Source organism: Panthera tigris, chromosome E2, assembly GCF_018350195.1.
Source record: "Panthera tigris isolate Pti1 chromosome E2, P.tigris_Pti1_mat1.1, whole genome shotgun sequence".
Classification (NCBI taxonomy): domain Eukaryota; kingdom Metazoa; phylum Chordata; class Mammalia; order Carnivora; family Felidae; genus Panthera; species Panthera tigris.
In genome coordinates, this window is record NC_056674.1 from 10,593,924 (window position 1) to 10,617,429 (window position 23,506).

Below are 23,506 nucleotides of genomic sequence, written 5' to 3' on the forward strand. Positions count from 1 at the left end.
CACTGGAGGGTCAGAGAAAAACTCTCTGAAGAAAGAGTAAGAGTCTATTTTTTTTTTTTTGGATGGACAAGTATTCCAGGCAGGGGGAACAGTCGGTGCAAAGGCCCTGTAGCGAGTTTTTTTTTTTTTTTTAAACAGCTTTATCAAGATACAATTTACACATGATACAATTCACTGATTCAGATATACAATTTGGGGGTGGCTGGGTGGCTCAGTTGGTTAAGTGTCTGACTCTTTAAAGTAACTTTTTAAAAAAATTTTTTTTAACGTTTATTTATTTTTGAGACAGAGAGAGACAGAGCATGAACGGGGGAGGGTCAGAGAGAGAGGGAGACACAGAATCTGAAACAGGCTCCAGGCTCTGAGCGGTCAGCACAGAGCCCGATGCGGGGCTCGAACTCACGGACCACGAGATCGTGACCTGAGCCGAAGTCGGATGCTTAACCGACTGAGCCACCCAGGCGCCCCAAGTGTCTGACTCTTGATTTCAGCTCAGGTCACGATCTCATGGTTTGTGAGTTTGAGCCCCACATCAGGCTCTGTGCTGACAGTGTGGAGCCTGCTTGAGATTCTCTCTCTCTCTCTCTCTCTCTCTCTCTCCCTCCCTCCCTCCCTCCCTCTCTCTGCCCCTCCCTCCTTCTCTCTCGTTCTCTGAAATAAACGTAAAAAAAAAAAAAAAAACCCAAAGTATACAATTCAGTGGGTTTTAGTGTATTCACAGAGTTGTGCAGCCCATTTTAGAACATTTCATCACCCCCAAAACAGACCCCGTACCCCTTAGCCATCATCCCCCAATCCCACCACCCTTCATCCCAACCATGAATCTACTTTCTGTAGATTTGCCCATTCTGGGCGTTTTGCATAAACAGAATATCCAACGCTAGATAGGCCCTTTGTGTCTGGCTTCTCTCACTTAGATGTTTTCCGAGCTCATTTATATCGTCACATGGCTCGCTACTCCCAAGCAATATTCCATTGTAACATCTGCAGAAAAGGCTGGATCTTTGAAAAGGAAAAGGATCTTAGGACAGGGTGGCCTGGCTGTCACATCGAGTCAGTGGTTGGGCTGTGGCTGATTCCGAGGGCAGGCAACAGAGGCTTGGGGCTCCAAGGGTCTTGGACTCTGGAGAGCCATAGTGAGCCATAGAAAAGATTTTGAGCAGGGGAGGAACAATACATGAACAGAGATGGCAGCACAGAAAGGGTGCTGCCTATGAACTGATGGGAAGGAGGGCAGGACCTTGAACCCAGGTGTGGCTGGGTCCACAGCCTGTCCGTGACCCTAGACTGCCTCCACCATCAAGGGAAAGTTGGGCGAACACCTGTTGCTGTCTGCTGGCTTTGACGGCCAGCAGTTCACGCGCGGGTGTCCCATTGAATCCCCAGGGCAGCTGGAGAGGAAGCTGCTGTTAACATCCTCGATACACATGACATCGCTGGGGCTGGGACGAGTTGGGTCCTGCCCCCGAGATCTTGAAACTCACATTGAGCTAGACGCTGCTCCCAGCACTTTGCATGTATTTATTCTTTCAATCCATACAACCACCCTTTAAGGTGGGGATTTTTAGGATCCCGTTGTGCAAAAGAGGAAACAGAGGCACGAGGTGGTTAAGAGACCTGCTCAGTGTGGCGGAAGCCTAGGAGCAGGTGGCATTTATTAGGCGCTCACGGCATACGGGGCATTTATTACCCTATGCGCGTTAGATGGATACACTCACGTGATCCTCATGGCGGCCCTTTGAGGTCGGCGGGTTTGATCCCCCTCCTCCTACAGATGAGGACACTGAAACACAGAGAGAGGAAGTCACTTGCCCAAGGTCACTTGACTAGTGGGAGGAGAGGCTTGGATCTGAACCAGCATTCAGTTTTGTCTGGAATGCCACGGAGGGGCGTGGTGGTGGGGACCCTGGGTGGGGTGCAGCCTTAACACTCCTTCAGACCCTCCACCCCACGCCCTCTGCAGGTGAAGCTGTGCGACTTCGGCTTCGCGCGCATCATCGGCGAGAAGTCGTTCCGGCGCTCGGTGGTGGGCACGCCTGCCTACCTGGCGCCCGAGGTCCTGCTCAACCAGGGCTACAACCGCTCCCTGGACATGTGGTCGGTGGGCGTGATCATGTACGTCAGCCTCAGTGGCACGTTCCCCTTCAACGAGGATGAGGACATCAAAGACCAGATCCAGAACGCCGCCTTCATGTACCCAGCCTGCCCCTGGAGCTGCATCTCCTCCGGAGGTGGGCGGAGGCGAGGGGCGGAGGGCGCGGAGGGGGGCGGGGCCGGAGGGGGCGGGGCCGCAGAAGAGGTGGAGCCCTGAAACAACTATGGGGGTGGAGCCTAGCGACGGGTGGGGCCACGGGGGGGCGGTCCTTTAAAAGGTGAGGCGCCCTGGACCTGGAACCCTGGGGCGGGGACTCAGGGGTTTGTGTGGAACCAGTCAGGCCTGGTTCCTAGTTCACAGGAAACGAAGTGTTCCAGAAGCAGGGGACAGACGGCGCCTTGGGGCCTGAGCGAGGTTTGGCTGGTCTAGGGCGGGACCAGGAGAGGGACCGCTGGACCTGAGGAAACCAAACAGCTGGGGTGGCCAGAAGAGGCAGATCCTTCCTCCCATGGCATTGGCTGGGGCCTGGAGGCTTTGGGGTTATGACCCCGGAAGGGTTAGCCTTGCAAAAGCAGTGGCTCCGGAGGGCAGCTCATTTGCTGGGTGCCGGGCAGACTTGGGCCTGGGGCCAAGGGGGCAGGTCCAGCGATGGAGGGGACTGGTTTAGGGGCGTGGCGAGAGGAGGGGCAGGGCCATGGAGGGTTTCTGAAGCCGTCCAGAAGGACCTGTCCTGGGACCAAAGTCACCTGAACCTAGAAGCGGGTGGGAATGGGGGGCGCATAGTGAGGGGAGCCAGGCCCGAGATGGACACTGGGATTCAGGGGCTTCGGCGTTGTGGCCGGGTAGTGACACTGGATCTTGTGACTTGGGCCCCAGGAGGCTTGTAACTTTGGGGCCCCAGCCAGGTGTGGGGACGCGCTTACCGCAGGGCTAAGATACTGGGGCACGTGAGGGGGCTGTAAGAACAAGGGGGCAGGTCCCGGAGCCGGGGGAGCTCAGGAAGACAGAGTATGCGAGGGGGGCTAAGAAGACAATCACTATTCAGAACAGTTTACGCAACAACTACCTGCTGAGTGCCTACTATGTGCCCAGCACTGACTGTCCTAGGCTCTGGGAATACTGGGATGAATAGGAGAGAAGGGATCACGTGAGAAGGTTGCGAAGAGAAGGTTGTCGAGGAAGGAAGGGCCCTAGAGGGATGTGGCCTCATGGAGCAGGCAGGGCGGGGGGGCGGGGAGGGGTGCTGTGGGGGTTAGTGCAGAAAAAGGTGGCAGTGGTGGGCCTGAGGCAGGTAAGCATGAAGTGATAAGTGATAAGATAAGCACGAAGTGCATTCTCGAGCGCTAGAGTAATACTGGGGGGTCCTCAGCGTGGTCTTTTGGGATCCACTCAGAAGTCTCAGTAAGAGGGAATCTGGTGTGGATGGCCGTGTGTGAGGGAGGCCGTGTGGGTAAGGCCTGTACTCAGAGGGGTTCACACAGTGAGGCCTTGTTCTTCAAGGCTTCTGATCAAGGAGACAGCCTTGGACGAGTGATGGCTTGTCTTGAATGCCTGACACTCGCCAATTCTCCTTTTCCTAAAAGACAGGCCGGTCTCTGGGCCTTCTGCAGGAAACCACTGGCTGACTACCGTCGAATAAGTTTGTTTTATTTTCATTTTATTTTTGTGTGCCTGGCAAGTGATCTTTGGATTCTCATTGACCAGGGTGATGTAATATTTTCATTTTCACCTTGAAAAATGAATTTTTAAAAAGGGAAGTGATGTGAAACCGAATGCTGTCGATTTTTGTTTACATACTCCCATGGCTCAAATTTTTAAATATACAGAATGGGAGGGGGGCGCCTGGGTGGCTCAGCCGGTTGAGCCTCCGACTTTGGCTCAGGTCACGATCTCGCGGTTCGTGAGTTCGAACCCTGCAGTCGGGCTCTGTGCTGACAGCTCAGAGCCTGGAGCCTGCTTCGGATTCTGTGTCTTCCTCTCTCTCTGCTCCTCCCCCCTCTCAAAAATAAATATTAAATATACAGAAGGATCTATAGTGAAAATTCTCAGTCCTTTGTTATTCTTCCCAAAGACAATGGCTATTACAAGTCTTTTTACAAGTCTGGGTGGCTCAGTCAATTAAGCATCGACTCTTGATTTGGGCTCAGGTCATGATCTCCTGGTTCGTGGGATCGAGCCCCTCGTTGGGCTCTGTGCTGACAGTGTGGAGGCTGCTTGGGATTCTCTCTCTTCATCTCTCTGCCCCTCCCCTGCTCACACTCTCTTTCCCCCTCTCAAAATAAATACACAAACATTTTTTAAAAAGTTATAGGGGCACCTGGGTGGCGCAGTTGGTTAAGCGTCCAACTCTTGATTTTGGCTCAAGTCAGGATCTCACGGTCCGTGAGTTTGAGCCCTGAGTCAGGCCCCATGCTGAGAGTGCAGAGCCTGCTTGGGATCCTCTCTCTCTCCCTCTCTTACCTTGCCTCTCTCTCTCAAAATAGATAAATACAAACTTTTATTTTAAAAAAAGTTATAAAAAATAGTGCAAGAAAGTATGTGGATCTATATTCTTTTATTTCCCCCTTTTACGCAGATGGCAGCTTACTGTTTTTCAATTTGCATTGTCCACTTCACGGTATATCTTGGACAAATGGTTTGGCTTAAACAAAAATATATATTTGTAAAAATTTTGTTTCAATCCAAGTTAGTTAACATATAGTATAATAATGGTCTCAGGAGTAAAATTTAGTGATTCATCACTTACATAGAACACCCAGGGCTCATCCCAACAAGTGTCCACCTTAATGCCCATTGCCCATTTAGCCCACCGCCCCACCCTCTCCCCTCCAGCAGCCCTCAGTTTGTTCTCTGTACTTAGGAGTCTCTTATAATTTGCCTCTCTCTCTCTCTCTCTCTCTCTCTCTCTCTCTTTTTAATGTTTTATTTGAGAAAGAGAGACAGAGTGCGAGTGGGGGAAGGGCAGAGAGAGGGAGACACAGAATCGGAAGCAGGCTCCAGGCTCTGAGCCCTCAGCACAGAGCCCGACGCGGGGCTCGAACTCACAAGCCGGGGGAGATAGGACCTGAGCCAAAGCCGGATGCTTAACCGACGGAGCCACCCAGGCGCCCCCCTCGCTCTGTGTTTTTATCTTATTCTTCCTTCCCTTCCCCTCTGTTCATCTGTTTTGCTTCTTAAATTCCACATGTGAGTGAAATCATATATTTATCTTTCTCCAACTTATTTCACTTAGCATAATAGTCTTCCACCCAGTTGTTGCAAATGACCAAATTTCATGCCATTGTATATGCTTAAAGAAGGATATTAAGCGAGGAGTAGTACAGGTGTTCCTGGATGCACCTCTGTATGACAAAGCTTACGAAGGTGACCTAGAAACGGGGAAACTGAGGGAGAGTCTTGGTGAAGAGATGTAGGAGCTAGTGTGTGTGCAACGTCGGAGGAGGGGTGGGCAAAATGGTAATTTAATGAGGAAACGGGTGGGTGAGCGAGTGGTGCAGGTGAGGCTTCAGAGCCACCGGGGCCATGCAGAGGGAAGGCCCCGGATGGTAGGCACGCGGGCTGGAGTGGCCTGTTGGAGGGGAGGGGCGGCCCCTCAGCGCGCAGGACTTGAACTGTCTCCTTCCGTGCAGCCATTGACCTCATCAACAACCTGCTGCAGGTGAAGATGCGCAAGCGCTACAGCGTGGACAAATCTCTCAGTCACCCCTGGTTACAGGTGATGCAGGGGGCGGGGCTGAGAGCGAAGGGGGCGGGAGGTCCTATTGGCTGGGTTGGGGTAAGGGGAGGAACCAGATGGCTTATTGGCTGTGCGGGGTGGTGAAGGATGCAGGTACTTTTTCCGTGGCTCGCGAACGTGGCTGAGGTTCCCATTGGCTGGGCTGTAGAAGGAGGTGGAGCTGAATTTCTATTGGCTGGGCGCGTGGTGAAGGGCGTGGCTTCACCTTCCCTGGTACCCGGCCGGTCCCCCGCGGGGTGGATAAGGTGCGGGCGCTGTGTGCTCTGTGCCTGCTAACCTTTGGTCTCCGGGGCCCAGGAGTACCAGACGTGGCTGGACCTCCGAGAGCTGGAGGGGAAGATGGGCGAGCGGTACATCACGCACGAGAGTGACGACGCGCGCTGGGAGCAGTTCGTGGCCGAGCACCCGCTGCCCGGGCCCGGCCTGCCCGCCGATGGGGACTTCGGTGGGGCCCTGCCGCCGCAGGACCACGAGATGCAGGGGCTGGCCGAGCGCATCAGCGTCCTCTGAGGCCCCGTGCCCCCCGCCCTGGCTGCCCCATGATGCTGTGCTCCCGTCCCCGGAGAGCTGCCCTCCCGCACCATCTCGTGGAACTGTTCCATCTAAGGAGAAGCGGCTTCCTGCCCAAACCGGATGGCGCACGCCCCGGGGGAGGAGCACGGCGGGTGTCCGTGGAGGGGTGTAGTTATTTGCAACGTGAACTCCCCAGCAATTAAAACGAACTCATCTCTGGCCCCATGGCCTGAGTCTCTGGCCACACCGCACTCTCGTATCATGAGTCTGTTGTTCACGGAGATGGAGTTCACCCGGAAAGAGGATATTTCCTAAAAGGGGGTGGGGTGGGGGAGGGATGGGAGAGGTGGCGGCGAGGGGGCTGGAAGCAGGAGGACTTTTGGAAGAAGGAGCCACAGGGATGGGAAACCTGGAGGGAGGACTGCCAGGAGGGAAGTCTGGAAGGGGGAAGGTACAGAGGGGAGCAGAAGGAGGATGGGGAAGCGAAAAGCAGGAAGAGTTCGAAAAGGAAGGAGTAAGCCCGGAGGGGAGGACGGATGCAGGAGCCCGACTGGAGGCTCGGAGGGTTTGGAGCAAAGTAATCCCGTTTGATCCACTGTTTTGGTTGGGGACATTACTACTAATCACAACCACTGGTAGGAACAATGCAGTTAGCGCAAGTCTGGTCGGGGGTAGAAACCTGATGCGCAATATTTAGTATTTTCTTTTAAACCGATGCGGTGACTTCTCTACGCACAGAATGTGTTCATTCACTGGGTCATCCATCTGTCACACTGTGGTGGGTGATGCTGGGGACACAGTGGTGACTGAGACCGCCCAGGCTCTGCCCTCAGGGGGTTCGCCATCCAGCGGAGAGAGAGACCCGTCCCAGGACAGTGAAGACCCAGAGTGGGTATGGCTGGGTGAGTCTCAAGCGAGCCTCGGGGTCGGGAAGGCGGTCTTCTGAGCTAACTTCTCAAGCTTCATCCCGGTCCTGAGATTGTAGGCAGAGGGATCGCTCCACCTTTGACCCCTGCCCTCCAGCTCCTCATTGTCACCCAGACTATGTTTTTAATGTTTATTTATTTTTGAGAGAGAGAGAGAGAGAGAGAGAGAGAGAGAGCGCCAGTGGGAGAGGGGCAGAGAGCCAGGTGACAGAGGATCAGAAGCGACTCCACAGTGACAGAGTAGAGCCAAATGAGGGCTCGAACTCACAAACTGTGAGATCATGACCTGAGCCGAAGTCAAGAATCAGACACTTAACCGACTGAGCCATCCAGGCTCAGTTTGTTTGTTTGTTTGTTTGTTTGTTTGTTTAATTTAAATTTTAGCTAGCATAGAGTGCGATATTGGTTTCAGGAGTAGAAATTCAGTGACTCATCCCTTACATAAAACACCCAGTGCTCAGCACAAATGCCCTCATTAGTACCCATCACCCATCTGGCCCATCTCCCACCCACCTCCCTCTGTCAACTCGTGATTTGTTCTCTACAGCTAAGAGTCTCTTGTGGTTTGTTTCCCTCTCTTCTCTTCATCCATCAATGGACATTTGGACTCTTTCCATAGTGTGGCTACTGTTGATAATCCAGAGCGACGGCTCTTTGATTTAAAGAAGTTCATTGGGCACCTGGGTGGTTCAGTCAGTTAAGCGTCCGGCTTCAGCTCAGGTCATGATCTCGCAGTTCACAAGTTCGAGCCCCCACGTCGGGCTCCGTGCCGACAGCTCAGAGCCTGGAGCCTGCTTCGGATTCTGTGTCTCTCTCTTTCTCTCTCTGTCCCTCCCCCACTCGTACTCTGTCTCTTTCTCAAAAATAAATCAAACATTTAAAAATTAAAAAAAAAAAAGCTCAGATGAGGGGGGCACCTGGGTGGCTCAGCTGGCTAAGTGCCTGACTCTTGATTTTGGCTCAGGTCATGATCTCATGGCTCGTAGGTTCCAGCCCCGCCGCAGGCTCTGTGCTGACAGCATGAAGTCTGCTTGGGATTCTCTCCTTCTGTCTCCACCCCTCCCCCACTCACACACACTTTCTCTCAAAATAAATAGAAACTTAAAAAAAAAAAAAAAAGAAGTTCAGACGAATCTCAATGAGGATCTCCAGATAAATGAGAATACCTTTGAGGCATAATTCGAGCTGATAATATTGGAGAGTGTCTCTTGGATTCCATCTCGAATGCTTCTCCCTCTAAAACTGACTGGTCCGGGGCGCCTGGGTGGCTCAGTCGGTTAAGCGGCCGACTTCGGCTCAGGTCACGATCTCGCAGTCTGTGAGTTCGAGCCCCGCATCGGGCTCTGTGCTGACAGCTCGGAGCCTGGAGCCTGTTTCGGATTCTGTGTCTCCCTCTCTCTGACCCTCCCCCATTCATGCTCTGTCTCTTTCTGTCTCAAAAATAAATAAATGTTAAAAAAAATTTTTTTTTTAATAAAAATAAAAATAAAACTGATTGGTCCAAGGTCCAGGAGGGTAGACAACAGATAGACCAATCCATCCCCAATGACAGACCCACATTGGGAAATATACAGAATGCCTACTCAGGCCTGATCCTGGATAATCCCACTGCTTCGATCTTGGCCACTCGTTTTGTTAACACTTTGAGGCCAGAAATGAGAGAGACGATCAAAAACATGACGTGAGGGACGCCTGGCTGGCTCAGTCCAAAGAGCATCGAGAGCAATTCTTGATCTCAGGGTTGTGAGTTCAAGGCCCACGTTGGGCGTAGAGATTACTTAAATGAATAAAGAAATAAAAACTTAAAAAAAAAACAAAAAACAAACCCGTAACATGAGCTGGAGAAATACCTTGATTGCAGAATTCCATGAGGTTAGTCCAACATCAATCATGAGGATGCCGGGGCACATCAAAGCAAAGCCACACAGTGTCACTTTAAGGCCCCACACCTTGAATTTGAAAAAAAAAAAAAAGAAAAGAAAAGCCCATTCTGTCAGGGCCATTGGATACTACCAACCCTGATTTTTTTTTTAATTTTTTTTTTAACGTTTATTTATTTTTGAGACAGAGAGAGACAGAGCATGAACAGGGGAGGGGCAGAGAGAGAGGGAGACACAGAATCGGAAGCAGGCTCCAGGCTCTGAGCCATCAGCCCAGAGCCCGACGCGGGGCTCGAACTCACGGACCGCGAGATCGTGACCTGAGCTGAAATCGGACGCTTAACCGACTGAGCCACCCAGGCGCCCCTACCAACCCTGATCTTGACAGAGGTGCTTGTAGGGACAATAAAGAAAAGGGACACCAAATTCGAGGCTTAAGATTTAGTCTCCCAAGGATCCCCTTCTGAAAGGCTTTCTCCGTGTCCATAAACACCCCTCAAGCCTTTGGCATATGGCTGGGCCAAGACCCGTAGGCCATGAATAAAAGAGTCAAACCTGGGTCGCTGCGAGTTCCCAACCCGAACACTGTCTCTGCCTCTCTGTACCTTCCGGAACCACCCAGCTTACCTTACGAACGCCTCGTCTGTCCACACATTCTTTCATTTCCCTCTACGTCCAGATTCTCCATGTTTTTCTTCTCACCCGGGAAAGTCCACAATGCACAGGGACAGGAGGGCCTCAAGAGGTCACGGAAACCCCCTCTTCCTTTCCGGGGACCCTGAATGCTCATTTGAGGGGTGTGGTTCCCCTTGCCATACCCCCCCCCAAATCCAATATGTGGATGATCCCCCCACTCGGCTCACTCACTGACACTCAACACGTACCCCCCAGAGACATGAGGGGTCTAGGGATGCATTGCCGCGACGTTAAGCCACAAGCACCCCATTGAGGACCCGACTTCCGCACCCGAAGGCTAACGGTAGCCACAGGAGGAAGTTATCCCATCGTTCGTGGCATCTCGACCCAAGACTAAAACGCAACTCCAGTGGTTTCTGAGGCTGCGATGGGTTGAAGTGTGTCCCCTCCCCCGACCCCAAAAAGATAGGTTGACGTCTCACCCCCCCCCCCAGTCCGTCAGCATGTAACCTGATTTGGAAATAGGATGGGTTGCAGGCAGATTGAGCCTTGTCTCACGTACCCCTCAAAGACTCCTTCTAACTCACCGCCTGGTTGTGACAGTAACCTCGCCCTAGCCCTGGCATCGATGACTCAGGATGTCTGGGCTCCTTCGCACCCTGTCCCTTCACGGGACTCAGTCTCAGACCATAACAACCCTAACGGCAGGAACCACCTCCCCACTGCACTCACCCAGATTTTCCAGCTATCAAAACACTACCCACCCCGAGTCAACGGGGGCCGCTCGTAATTTCTCTTGGCAACAAGCGGCATCACCCCTCTTGTGACTCATTTCATGGCCCCGGTCCCGCCCCTACATCTTCTCCTTGGTGTCCCATCTTCAATCAGCATTTATTGGCTGAGCCCCTCAGCTGAATGAGACAATTATTTCCATGAGTCTTGCATTGCCCCCCCCCCCCCCCCGTCAGGCGTGTCTTGTGTGTGAGGATTTTGCAGACTGGTACCTACCTGCCAGCCGGACTGGCTCCTGTTATCTTGCCAATCCTGTGAGTCCTTTTCAGAGTTTCGATCCCCCTTCAGTCTATTCATGTCTAACCTTCACTCTTTCTTCTCTCCACCCCTCACCGAATTCCCCACAAACGTAGGAGACCAGCCACATCCTGCCAAGGCCGAAAGTCACCCTACAGACACAGGGTCTAGGATGACTGCGACCCCCTTTTTCATTAGCATCAGAGGAGCCAAGTGCTTAGCAGTAAGCCCCGAGGATTTAATATGGCCTCCACCCATGTGTGGGCAACTTTTGCACCCAGGCCCGGGGCTTCCGAGGGAGGGACTTGTATGTTACAGTTGGAAGTTTCTGCTGCATGTTCATTTCCAGGGACTCCTCGGACATCTCATCATCAATGGGAACATCAAGAGGCCAACGAGGTGGGGACGCCTGGGTGGCTCAGTTGGTTGAGCCTCTGACTCTTGATTTCAGCTCAACTCATGATCTCATGGTTCATGAGATCGAGCCCTGGGTCGGGCTCTACGTTGATAGTGCGGAGCCTGATTGGGATTCTCTCTCTCTCTCCCTCTCTCTCTCTGCCCCTCCTTTACCTACACGTGCATGCCCCCTGCTCTCTAGATAAACAGATTTAAAAAGGTGGAGGGGCAATGAGGTTATCTGAAGAATTGTGACCGCTGTCCTGATTCCATCAACCAAGGATCTCTCTGTACCTCCTTCTTGCAACCCTGTCAACTGGCTGCCCTCGGGCCTCAACTCTTGGTTTTACTCCCTTATTCAACCATTAATCATTCTCTTTTTTTATTTATTTTCCTAGGAATACCCATCTTTGAATGCCCAGTGACCAAATCCTAAATCAGTTTCAGATCCAGCATTTTATGCAAGAAATGGTTCAACTGGCTTTGCACAAACAGCAGGGATGGAAAACCAATCCTGACATCACCCCAGACACTAACTACTGAGAAAATCCTGTTTGCGACTGAGCTCCCTAGATCCACCTATCATGAATCTCGGTCATCTCCCCACTGTTGGAAAATTAAGGCAGTTAAAGGACACTCTAGGTCTGTCTTAAACAAGAGGGGAATTGACTGTAGTTTGTCTCTACTGAAGTCCAAGCTCATTGGGACTCACGAGATTATTTCGTACTTATTTATCAGACCCTTCTGTGGCTCTTTCTACATAGAAGGCTCTAGACAAGTATCTCGCTCAATCCTCAGAACGACTCTATCTGGTAGATAATGTTATGACCCCCATCATACAGATGAGGAGACCGAGGCACAGATGTTAACCAAGTTTCTCAAAGTCACACAGCTAGAAAGGGGCAGGGCTGGGGCTCACACGCCCTTCCCCTCCCCCTAGTCTGGTTCCAGAGTCTTAGCTCTCAAGAGTACCACCGCCTCTCCAGCTTACGACCAGAATGCATTCTGGTGCAGGAGGGTCCCAGAAGAGGGAGGTTCTCATATGATCTTCTGGGCCCTGGCCTTTAGGGAGTCGAGGTCTGTCTGAGAAATGGGTATGAACACTGGAGCTAGATCTTGAAGGTTGTAGGGGGACACACTCGGCGTAGTGACACAGGCTGGCCGCCTGAGGGGGCGCCAGCCCGGCTCGCGGAGCCAGGGGAGCCAGAGGGAACCTTGGAAACGAAAGTCAGGCTCAGACTCTTAGGACCACAGAACGTCGAGAACAGAGCATCTTAGAATGCTGAGAACAAAGCCTCTTAGAACGTAGAACAAAGGCTCCTGGAATCGTAGAATGGTGAACGCAATATCCCATACGATCTGGGAGACAAAAGACGCTTAGATTCTGTTCTGGTCGAATTATAGGATCTTCCACCCAAGCTGGTCTTCTAATTCCAGAATTTGGGATGTCATCGATCTCAGACTCTTAGTTAGAAGTTAAGACTGTCTACATAATTTGGGAAGCCTGCTGCAAGATGAAAATGCGGAGCCCCTGGTTCAAAAAATAAGAATTTCAAGACAGGAACAGCCGAATATTAAACCAAGCACAGGGCCCTCCTAAGCTGGTCACACGCCGGTGAAGCCGGTCACGCTTAGAAGCATCATTTTATGGGAGGATGCCGGTCTTAGCCAGGCTGGTCCTCTGGTTATACAGCTGAGTGTCTGGGAAGGCTTCCTGGAAGAGGAGGCCAAATCAGGGCTCGACTCAATAACCCTCTCCGCCCCCTGCACAGCCTCAGCAGCTTAGGGTTGCTAGGGGTGGGGGGGGTGGGGAGAGGAACAGCTGCCAAACTGTCACGTGGACCCATTCCCTATTTATAGATCACCCCTTCCCCTCTCGCGGGACAGTCCAATGGTAGCCTGAGCTCGCCCGCAAGGGGGCGGAACCAGCTGCGGGACCCGGGAGGCACGGACCAATGACATTGAAGCAAGGGCGGACTTGTTTCATTGTGACGCGCGAGGGGGCGTGACCAGGCCCCAAAGGCTGGCAAGCGGTGGGGCGTGGCGAGGCCGCCCAGAAGCAAAGCGAGTAGGAAGCTGCGAGCATGCGTCGCGTCGGGGGGCGCGGGTGCACCGCCGAGCAGCTTCGTAAAGGAGGGTAGCAGCCAATAGGCGACGGTTGCTCTGTCGCCGGGGGCGTGGCCATGCAGATAAGGCGCGGGTGGGCGGCCCAATGGGCGGGCGCCTATGCAGATGAGACGGTGACAGCCGGGCCAGCGGGCGGGCGGGCGGGCGGGCTGTTGGGGCGGGGAGGTGGGACCCGGAGAGGGGTGGCCGTGGGGCCCGGCCGGGCTGGGGTGGGGGGCCGCAGCCATGATCCGGGCCTTCTCGTTCCCGGTGAGCCCCGAGCGGGGCCGGCTGCGGGGCTGGCTGGAGGGCAGCCTGGCCGGGCTCTGCGAGTTGCACTGGCTCCGGGAGAGGCAGGAGTACCGCGTGCAGCAGGCGCTGCGGCTGGCCCAGCCCGGAATGGGGGGCGCCGAGGCCGAGGACGAGGAGGACGCCGATGAGGACGAAGATGCGGCGGCGGCGCGCCGGGCCGCAGCGGCCCTGGAGGAGCAGCTGGTGAGGGGCCGCCTGTCCGTCCATCCCTCCGCCCCCGTGTGTGTCTATCTGTCTGTCTGTCTCGGTTGGATGCTCAGACACCCGTTGCGGTGGGGGAGGGGGAGAGGACAGGGGGTGGGGCTGGAGACCCAGGAGTATGGGCGGCGGGCGGGATCTGGCCTCCTCGACCCCAAACTGGGGAAGGTGGCGGGGGGGGGGGGGGGGGGACTGCATCGCCTCCGCCGGGGCCTCGTGAAATGCACAGACCCTTTCCCCAAAGAAAATTCTTCTAGGCGCTAAGTATGTGTCAAGCCTGGGCCGAGTATTTGGTATGCGTTGTCTTCTTGAAGCTTGGGGGAGAGGAGGGTGATAGTCCTCATTTTGCAGAGAAAGAAGCTGAGGTTCAGAGATGGCAAGTGACTCACCCAAGGTCACACAGCCGGGATCCAAACATGCCCCGCTCCGGCCCCGCTACCAGGGCTCCATCTTCCCTAAGTCCCGATGTGCTTGGAGATCTCCGGAGGGGGCGGGGCGGGGTGGGAGGGGGGGAGGGGATCCTCGGGCCTCCTGAGGGAGGGACCACTGCTGAGAGGAAGCTTGCAGTCCCTGAGGACCCCGCGGTCATCTTTACTCTCTGGTGACACTTTCCCTCCTTTCCTATCTGGTCCCAGCCTTGGTTAACCCCAGAAGAGGCAGGTTGAGGCAGCGTGGGGGCCCGACTTCTGAACTCCCCGAGTGCTCTCATGGTGGAAAATGAGGCAGAGGTCTCCAGAAGGACTTAAGGAGCACCACCCCTCTCTCCTTCTCTGTCATTTGTTCATTCTCCTGACCTCTTCCTGGATTCCCCTCACTCTCTCTCCCTATTGCCACATCCCTGTGACTTTCAGTGTCTGTTTCTATCTTTCTTAACCCTCTGTGTCTATCTCTGTCTCCCAGGCTTCCCTTGCATTTCTGCACACCTCTCTGTTCCGGCCCCAAGTCCCTGTCCCCACCTCTCTCTTCCCCTCCCCCCGCCCCCCCCCCCCCCCCCCCCAGCCTGCCAGGCCCCAGACCCTGGCTCTCCCCTTGCAGATCCCATCCCCAAGCCCGTGTGTGGTCAGAGCTTCCCGTTTGGGGAAACCTGAGCCGGGGTGGCGGGGGAGGGGGCTCTCCCTGCTGCTGACCTCCATTGCCCCCGCCCCAGATGGGGAATGGGGAGGGGGTCTGCAGCCAGACTCCGGGGCTGCACGCACAGCCCCTCCCCCGACTGGGAGCGGGACCCTGCACATTCTTCTCTGGAAACAGAAACAGCTGTGGGAGGCCCCACCCCCTCCCAAAGTTGGAGACGCCTTGTGGGGGCCTTCACCCCGCTCCCCCCCCCCCAAGCTGGCTGGGCTTGGGAAGGCACCTCCCACCCTACGAGGAGAGGGAGAAAGCGCAGGGATGGGCAGGCTGTGTCCTTCCTTCCTGTCCCTCGGTCTCGCCCTCTCTCTGCCTCAGTCTCCTCTCTCTGTCCTTCAGCTTCCCCATCCCTGCCCCTAAGTCTCCCCCCTTCTCCGCCCCTCTGCCTAACCCCCCCCCCCCCGAGGTGGTAGTGGAGAGGCCTCTTTCCCCCACACTCTCCAGGCAAAGCTCCGTCCCAGCGTCAGGGAGGAGGCGGTGGCAGGCAGCGGGAGAGAGACAGCGGCACCGAGGGAGGAACAGAGAAACGCTAAATATAAACTCCTCTGCCGTTGGGGGTTCCTGGGTCCTTCTGAGGAGGGTGTGGGTACCTCCTCTGATCCCTGAGCCTCTGTCTTAGGATACTTCCCCCTCCCACCCCCCCCTTGTGCCCCCCTCCCCTGCCCCAGGAATACACTCCCTTTGAAGCAACAAAGATTGAAGCCAGACTTGATTAGTTTCTAATAGGAATGGTGGGGGGTGCAGGTGACGACGAGGGATATTCAGAGAAAAGAGGCAAGAATCCTGGATGGGGGTGGGGTGGGGGTTCTGTTCTCTCCCACCAAGAGAGAGGGTCCCCTTCCAGCAAGAAGGACTTAAGTTAGACTCGCAGAAGGACTTCCTAATAGAGATGAAGGGAATTGGACGACCAGTGGGGGTTGGGGTGTGGACAAAGGTCTGGAAACGCTTGGGCAAAGGGCTCTCCAGGGGTCGTAACCCCATGCATGTTAACCCTCCCTGGATGGCGGCCGGTCCCCTGGCAGAAGGGTTTGCAAAAAAAAAAAAAGAAAGAAAGATGAGGGGCATTGTGGGTACACAGGGAGCTAGATTCAGGCCAACATCCTTCTGGTCTTTTAAAGAGTTATCATTGCTTCGCACCTGGAAGGGATGGGGGTCAAACTTACAAACAGTGACAGTGTGTAGACTAGGGTGGTGTTGGAGGGTCCAGGTGCGGGGGAAGGGGAGGCCTCTCCTGTCTGTCCCCCTTAACTCCTTCTGGGAACCGGCGTGACACGGGCAGAACTTCACCCCCCCCCCCACCAGCTCCCAAATCGACCCTTTCATCTTTATTTTTAATTACACGAGTGAAACATGACTTTCTATTTTCCTTGTTGAGACATTCAGCACTTTGGGGGCGCCTGGGTGGCTCAGCCGGTTGAGCGCCCGACTTCGGCCCAGGTCACCATCTCGAGGTTCGTGAGTTCGAGCCCTGCATCGGGCTCTGTGCTGAACAGCTCAGAGCCTGGAGCCTGCTTCGGATTGTGTCTGTCTCCCTCTGTCTGCCCCTCCCCTGCTCATGCTCTCTCTCTCTCTCTCTCTCTCTCTCTCTCAAAAATAAGTAAATAGTAAAAAAAGAAAGAAATGCAGGGCTTTCATGTAATAATCAAAGCTAGCATTTATTAAGAGCTTAAAAGGAACTGCTATTTTAGTTCATTTAATCCTTATGACACCCCATAAGAGAGAGAGTTGAATGCCATGTTGCAGAGGAGGAAACCAGGGCCCAGAAAGGGGAAGTAACTTGTCCCAGGTCTCCTCGGAATCGACACTGTTGTCACCTTGGCGTGGGTCCCTCCAGACCTCTTCCACAGCTTACATACCAAGAAGTGTAGTGTTTTGCTTTGCTTTTTAATTTTTATTGTACTAAAATTTTTTTTTAAATTTATTTACAGAGATATTTACAGAGAGAGAGCGCACGCATGGGTTAGGGGCAGAGAGAGAAGGAGAAACAATCTCAAGCCGGCTCTGCGCTGTCAGCCGGAGATCCCGGCACAGGGCTCGAGCTCACAAACCGTAAGATCATGACCTGGGCCAAGATCAAGAGTCGGATGGTTAACCGACTGGGCCACCCAGGTGCCCGATGCTTTGCTTTCTCACAAATTCCAGGTCTCTTGGGTGAGGTCCTTGGGGGGACAATGCCAGTGGTTCTCAAGGTGTGGCCGCTGGACTAGCAAGATGGGGGGGGGGGGGACTTGCAAGATATGCAAATTGGGCTCCAGCCTGGAAGCTCTGGAGGCAGGACCCAGTAATTTAGGCGCGAACAATGCCCTTCAGGTAATTCTGACTCACGCTGGTGCTATGCCCTTTCCTTTTCTGCCTGGAAGCTCTATGTGAGTGATGACTGTATACACATATGGCCTCCTTCCGTTTTGACAGCTGCATAGTATTCTGCTGTATACGTTCATCCCTTCAGCAAACATCTCCTGAGCGCCTACTCTGTGCCAGGCACTGTGCTATGCACTGGGCTTGGGGTGGGTGTGTGTGTGGGGGGGGGGGAAGTGGGGGAAGGACGCAGCGGCCAACAAAGCAGACAAAACGCTCTGCCTTCCAGGAACGACATTTAGTGAGCAGACAAAAAACAAATGACAACCCAATGTATCATTCTGAGCCAGGAGGTCATGTGGGGGTGGGGGTGGGGAATGAAAGCAGGGCAACAGGGTGCAGAATGACTGGGGAGCTATTTTGGAAAGACTGGTCAGAGGAGGGATCATGTAAAGTGAAGATCTGAACCGAGCAAGGGAGGGAGCCAGGGGGAAATTCAGGGGAAACACATCTTACAGAGGTAGGAGCTCGCCAGGCGGCAAGGCGTGCTGGGGGGGGCCGGGGCGGGGGGACAGCAAAGAGGCCAGTGTGGCTTCGAGGCTACGGCAGAGTGAGCAAGGGGGCGATTAGTAGGGGGGACATGACGACGTGGGGTACGTGGGCGCTCCGGGAACGCTTCTAGCCACCCCTGATAGGACACAGTTGGGCTGGCCTCTTGGGTTCTGCTCAAAGATGACGCCACCCTGAGCATCTCTGCACGGCCCAGGGCAGGAGCCCAAAGTGGACCGATTTGTTGACTTTGCTCCTATAAACAAGCCCAGAAGGGGGCTTCTGTTCTGGGGGCGGGGGAGGGAGGGGTGAGGACGGGGGCCCAGGAGAGCCGCCGCTGAAGTAGGAAGCTGGGGGAGGGAGGGGGGGGCGTCTGCGGGGGAGCCGGGCCCGTCTTTCTGCCCTAAATAGGCAGGGCTGGGCGCCTGGCCTCCCAGCTCCTCCCCCCTCCCTGCCTCCCGCCCGCCCGTCCAGACAAGCCGCTTTTGTCTGAGGGTCAACCGTCGGCCCGCGGCTGCCGCCACCTCTGGCCTCACCCGGACTCATGTGGGACTCTTCCTGGATCTGTTTTCCAAAATGGGGTTAAGCCCTAGTGTCTCAGAGGCCCCATCTGTGTTGTTTCAGCCCCACCCCCTTCCCTAATGACGGCCGCTCCGCTAAAAGGGTTTTCACCTTCATTCATTCATCCCTGATAAGAAATGGTCATTTCCTGCAGCAAGAAGGATCCGGGATAGACTCAAGAGAAATTTCTCATGGGGATGAGGGGCGATGGGAGACATGGGGGGGGGGGGGGGGGGGTGAGGCTTCTGGGTAGGAATGAAGCAAGGGCAGGAGGAAGATGCCGTCCCCCAGGCAAGCGAACCTGCTGGGGCTTGTTGCTGTAGTACCCACTAAGGCTAGACTTACAGACGGACTTTCCAGTAGGTGTTGGGGGGCGGGGGAGTGGTTCTTCCCAAGAGAAGGAGCAAAGGACTTAGTATGAGTCGTGGTCTGCCTATTTTATCCATATGAGGGAAAGAACCGGTCTGCAGCAGGAAGGACTTAAGGAAGCCTTGCAGAAGGACTTTCTGCTGCCGATAAGGGGCAGTGGGGGGAGATGGGAGCATCCAAGAAGAGAAGGTCAAGGACTGGAGAAGGTGGACCCCATGGCTAAGGGATCTGCCAGGTAGCAGCGAATTGCCCTTCCAGCTAGACCACCTGAGCTTAGGCTCGAAGAGGGACATCCTAATAGGTATTAAGGGGCCACGAGCACAAATGGAGGGAACACCTGATAGAGAGGGAGCAGGGGCGGGGCCTTCTGAAGCTTAGCACACCCAAGAGACGGTGATGTCGCTGCAGCACGAAGGACTTGAGTTAGACCATCGGAAGGACTTCTATTGGGCTGAAGGGACAGAGAACTTGAGGCGGGAGATCCTGGGGCTTGGGTGCTTTTACCCTTTCGAAATCAGAGCCTCATTGTCAAAGTGAAACCCTACCCGTGGTCTGGGAAGATGTGGGGGGCTCATTGGCAGAGGTTGGGGGGGCATTCTGACCAATCTGCTTTCCTCATGCCCTCAGGAGGCCTTGCCTGGGCTCATCTGGGACCTGGGCCAGCAGCTGGGAGACCTGAGCCTGGAGTCTGGGGGCCTGGAACAGGAGAGCGGGCGCAGCTCAGGTAAGCAGGGCGTGCCTGGGATACCCCCATCTTTCCTCCTGCCCCTACCTCTCAGGCTGCCTCTTGGTCTCTTCCTTTCCCCACCCCTGGCTTCCCCGCCCAGCCCCTGATGATCTCTCCTCTTCTCCTTGGAATCCAGGCTTCTATGAAGACCCCAGTTCCACGGGGGGTCCAGACTCACCACCCTCTACCTTCTGTGGGGACAGTGGCTTCTCTGGATCTGGCTCCTATGGACGCCTGGGTCCCGCTGAACCCCGGGGCATCTATGCCAGCGAGAGGCCCAAGTCCCTAGGTAAGGTGGGTGGGGTTGGGGCCCTGAGAACCAGGGAATGGACAGTAGGAGAATGGTTTTGAGCCCAAGCTTCTGAGTCAGACTGACCTGGATTCGAATTCTGGCTGTGACATTCCCTTTCGTGTGATTTTGAGCCTGTTGCTTCTTTCGGGGCCTCCGTGTCTCCCTCGGTTAAAGTGGGATTGATAACAGCACCTACGTCGTCGTAGGGAAGTTTTGCATATTCAGGGAGCCTCAGCCCTAATTGCTATTAGACTTGGCACCCACGGTAGCCACTCGGGAAACAGGAACTGCTGTTGTCCATTTATACAAGTAAGTTTCTGAGCCCCTGCTATGTGCCGGCGTAGCCCTATCCTAGTGGTGAGGGATGCAGTCGTGGCCGGGGGGGGGGGGGGTGTGGGGGGGGTGTGGGGGGGGATGGGGGGGGAAGACCCCTGTCCTCAAGAAGCTGACTTTCCAGTGGGAGAGACAGATAATAAACAAGATAAGTCAGATATAGACAGACAGAGAAGAAAGTTAGGGGAAGGGGACCAGGGAGGGCGTCCTCTTTGGAATCGGCGAGGAAGTTGCCATTTTAGAAGACGCGGCCCCCGGGGAAGATGTCGCTGAGACTGTGACATTTGAGTGGCGTCCTAAAATAAGTGAGGCAGTGGGCCAAACAGATATCCTCAGGGAACAGTGTTCCAGGTAGCGGGAACAGAAAGTGCAAAGGCCGTGAGGCTGGAACGTGACTGGCAGGTGCAACCAGGAAGCCAATGTAGCCGGAGACCTAAAATTACAGAGGAGAGGCGTCAGAGATGGCGGTCAGAGAGGCAGGGGCGGGACAGACCATTCAGGGTCTTGTGAAGATGTGGTTATGAACCTGGTAGGAGGGAAGGTGGGGGGGGGGGGGGAGAGCAGGGTTTTTGATGACAGTGGAGGAGGAGGGGTAGGCAACTTGACCCTCCTAGGCTCACCTTAGAAGGGGCTTCGAGAGTCTCTCCACTCTCTTCCTTTTTTTTTTTTTTTTTTTTTTTTTGCCTCCCTCCCCAGGAGACGCCAGTCCTAGCGCTCCAGAGGCGGTGAGCGCTCGGGCAGCCGTGCCGCGATCATACTCGGCGCCCTACCCGACGGCAGCGGGCTCCGCGGGCCCGGAGGCCTGCTCCTCCGCGGAGCGGCGGGCCCGCGCGGGGCCCTTCCTGACGCCCAGCCCCCTGCACGCCGTGGCGCTGCGCAGCCCGCGGCCCTGCGTCCGGCCTCCTGCGGACTCGCCGGACGCCCCCGGCACGGGGCGGCCCCTGGACGGCTACATCTCGGCGCTCCTGCGCAGGCGCCGCCGCCGGGGGGCGGGCCAGCCCCGGACCAGTCCCGGGGGCGCGGACGGGGGCCCGCGGCGCCAGAACAGCGTGCGCCAGAGGCCGCCCGACGTGTCCCCGCCCCCCGGAGGCGCGCGGCCCGCGCCCGAGCCCCCAGTGGAGCGCGCGGGGGGCCGTCCCGCCAGCCCGGCGCCTTTGGGGCGCGCCTGGGCCTCGCCGTGGGAGTCGGAGACGGCGGCCGAGCCCGTCGCGCCGCCCGCCGCTCCCTCGCCCCCCGACAGCCCGGCCGAGGGTCGCCTGGTGAAGGCGCAGTACATCCCGGGCGCGCAGGCCGCCACCCGCGGCCTCCCCGGCCGCGCGGCGCGCCGCAAAGCGCCACCGCTGACCCGTGGCCGCAGCGTGGAGCAGTCCCCACCCCGGGAGCGTCCCCGGGCCGCCGGCCGCCGCGGACGCGTGACGGAGGCCTCGGGCCGCCGGGGCTCGCCCAGGGCTCGCAAGGCCGCGCGCTCCCAGTCTGAGACCAGCCTGCTGGGCCGCGCGGCCGCGGTGCCTCCGGGGCCCCCCAAGTACCCCACGGCCGAACGGGAAGAGCCCCGGCCGCCGAGGCCCCGTCGCGGCCCTGCGCCCACACTCGCGGCGCAGGCCGCGGGGTCCTGCCGCCGCTGGCGCTCCACGGCGGAGATCGACGCTGCGGACGGACGCCGCGGCCGTCCCCGAGCCCCGACAGCCCGCGGCCCGGGGCCCGGCCCATCCCCGTCGGCGCCGCAGCGCCGTCTTCTCTATGGCTGCGCGGGGCAGCGACTCTGAGTGCTCTGCGGGGCGCCTGGGGCCCCTTGGACGCCGGGGTCCCACCGGCGGCGTCGGCGGCGGCGGCGGCTATGGGGAGAGTGAATCGAGCGCCAGCGAGGGGGAGTCGCCTGCCTTCAGCTCCGCATCCAGCGACTCAGACGGCAGCGGTGGCCTGGTGTGGCCGCAGCAGCTGGTGGCAGCCACCGCAGCCTCTGGGGCAGGGGGTGGTGCAGGTGGAGGGGCACCCGCGGGCCCCGCCAAAGTGTTTGTGAAGATCAAGGCTTCCCACGCACTCAAGAAAAAGATACTGCGTTTCCGTTCGGGTTCTCTCAAGGTCATGACTACAGTGTGAGTTTGGGGGTTTGCTCGGGCTCCCCCTTCATGGCCTCTGCACCACCACGCTCCCAATCACTGACCCTTCCATACCTCCCTTCCAAAGACCACCATTTTCTCTGCTTCCAAAGACCCTTCCTCACTGCCCCCATCTCCCCCTCCACCATAGGGAGGAATGGGGGAGGAGCCCTGTTTGACCCAGTTCAGCTGCTGGCTCTGCAGCCCTTGGGCAAGAAAGTTCCCTTTGTCTGGGCCTCACTTTTCCTCATCTGTACTATGGGTGTAATATGGTATGCGGAAGGGGTAATTCGGTTCGAATTTCCCCATTTTAGTTTAGACACTTAGTCCGTTTGTTCCCGTTCACCACTGTCACTGAACCCTCTTATTCCTCCTTTCCATGCCCAGATATGGTGTCTCCCCCCTCCCCCATTCACAAAGTGCCCCCATCCATGTCCCTGGATTCTTAAGCTATCCCTTGGCACCGCGGTCAGAGACGCTGTGTCTGACCCAGGTGGTGCCTGCAGAGTGCCCTGGGAAAGGAAGGAGCACTGACTTTGGGGTTTTGAGGGTCAGTTAGGAGGTGGTAGCACCTGGAAAGAAGGACTCTTTCGCCTCTATCCCGGGACAGTTATGGAGGATTAGGAGGTAGAAGAGGGGAAGGAAGATGGTTTCTATCTCATGCCCCGCCTTTTCTCCCCCCTCCCAGAGGGAGTGGGGAGAGCCCAGGATGACCCTCAGCTGTTCCAATCCAGTATTTTTTTTTCTTTTTTAAAATTACTGTATTTATTATGACGATGGTGACTCCCCAGTGCACAGGGGGGCCAGATTCTGTGTTTCTCTAACCTCTTTGTAAATAAATGCACACTGTTCCATACGTGGTGGACTCTCCTTCTGTGGTAAAACGGCTTTCCTTTGGACTCATGTTTAGTGAGCAACTATTATTTGCTTTGAACATAGGGGTGTCTAGAGCCAGGTGGCAGATCTCAGGGTGGGTCTCAACCTGATTTTCCTACCATGGGGCTGTTTTACCACAATGAATCTGACCTTTGATTGAGTTGTGTTTGGTCACAAACATGGTTTCATAAAAATATAAGTGAAGGGCCGACCCAAATTTCTTTTCTCAAAAGTCATCATAGTCAGTTTGATGTGTATCCTTGAAGGTTTTCCTTTATGTGTTTGCATACATATGTGAATTTAAGTAACTATATAAATATATAACTATATTATACATATATACCATGTATATTTACATATATACATATATAAATTGAACCATATATTTGCATTATTTATCACTTCTATTCTATTATTATTATTATTATTATTATTATTTTCATTTGGTGG

At 55.5% G+C, this 23,506-nt stretch overlaps 2 protein-coding genes across 2 annotated transcripts in view; both read left to right on the forward strand.

Annotated features, from left to right (window-relative positions):
• PRKD2 (protein kinase D2) overlaps window positions 1–6,650 on the forward strand; it is a 35,971-nt gene extending 29,321 nt beyond the window's left edge. Inside the window, 3 exon segments of the mRNA XM_042968821.1 lie at window positions 1,964–2,231; window positions 5,725–5,810; window positions 6,129–6,650. Of these exon segments, the coding sequence (XP_042824755.1) occupies window positions 1,964–2,231; window positions 5,725–5,810; window positions 6,129–6,341 (567 nt within the window). The 3' untranslated portion in view covers window positions 6,342–6,650.
• Window positions 6,651–13,514: 6,864 nt separating this feature from the next.
• On the forward strand, window positions 13,515–23,036 carry DACT3 (dishevelled binding antagonist of beta catenin 3). The gene is given in 5 exon segments (XM_042969709.1): window positions 13,515–13,812; window positions 19,357–19,453; window positions 19,593–19,745; window positions 20,778–21,832; window positions 21,834–23,036. Coding segments are annotated over 5 exon segments (1,902 nt in total). The 5' UTR covers window positions 13,515–13,563; the 3' UTR covers window positions 22,182–23,036.
• Window positions 23,037–23,506: the final 470 nt, after the last annotated feature.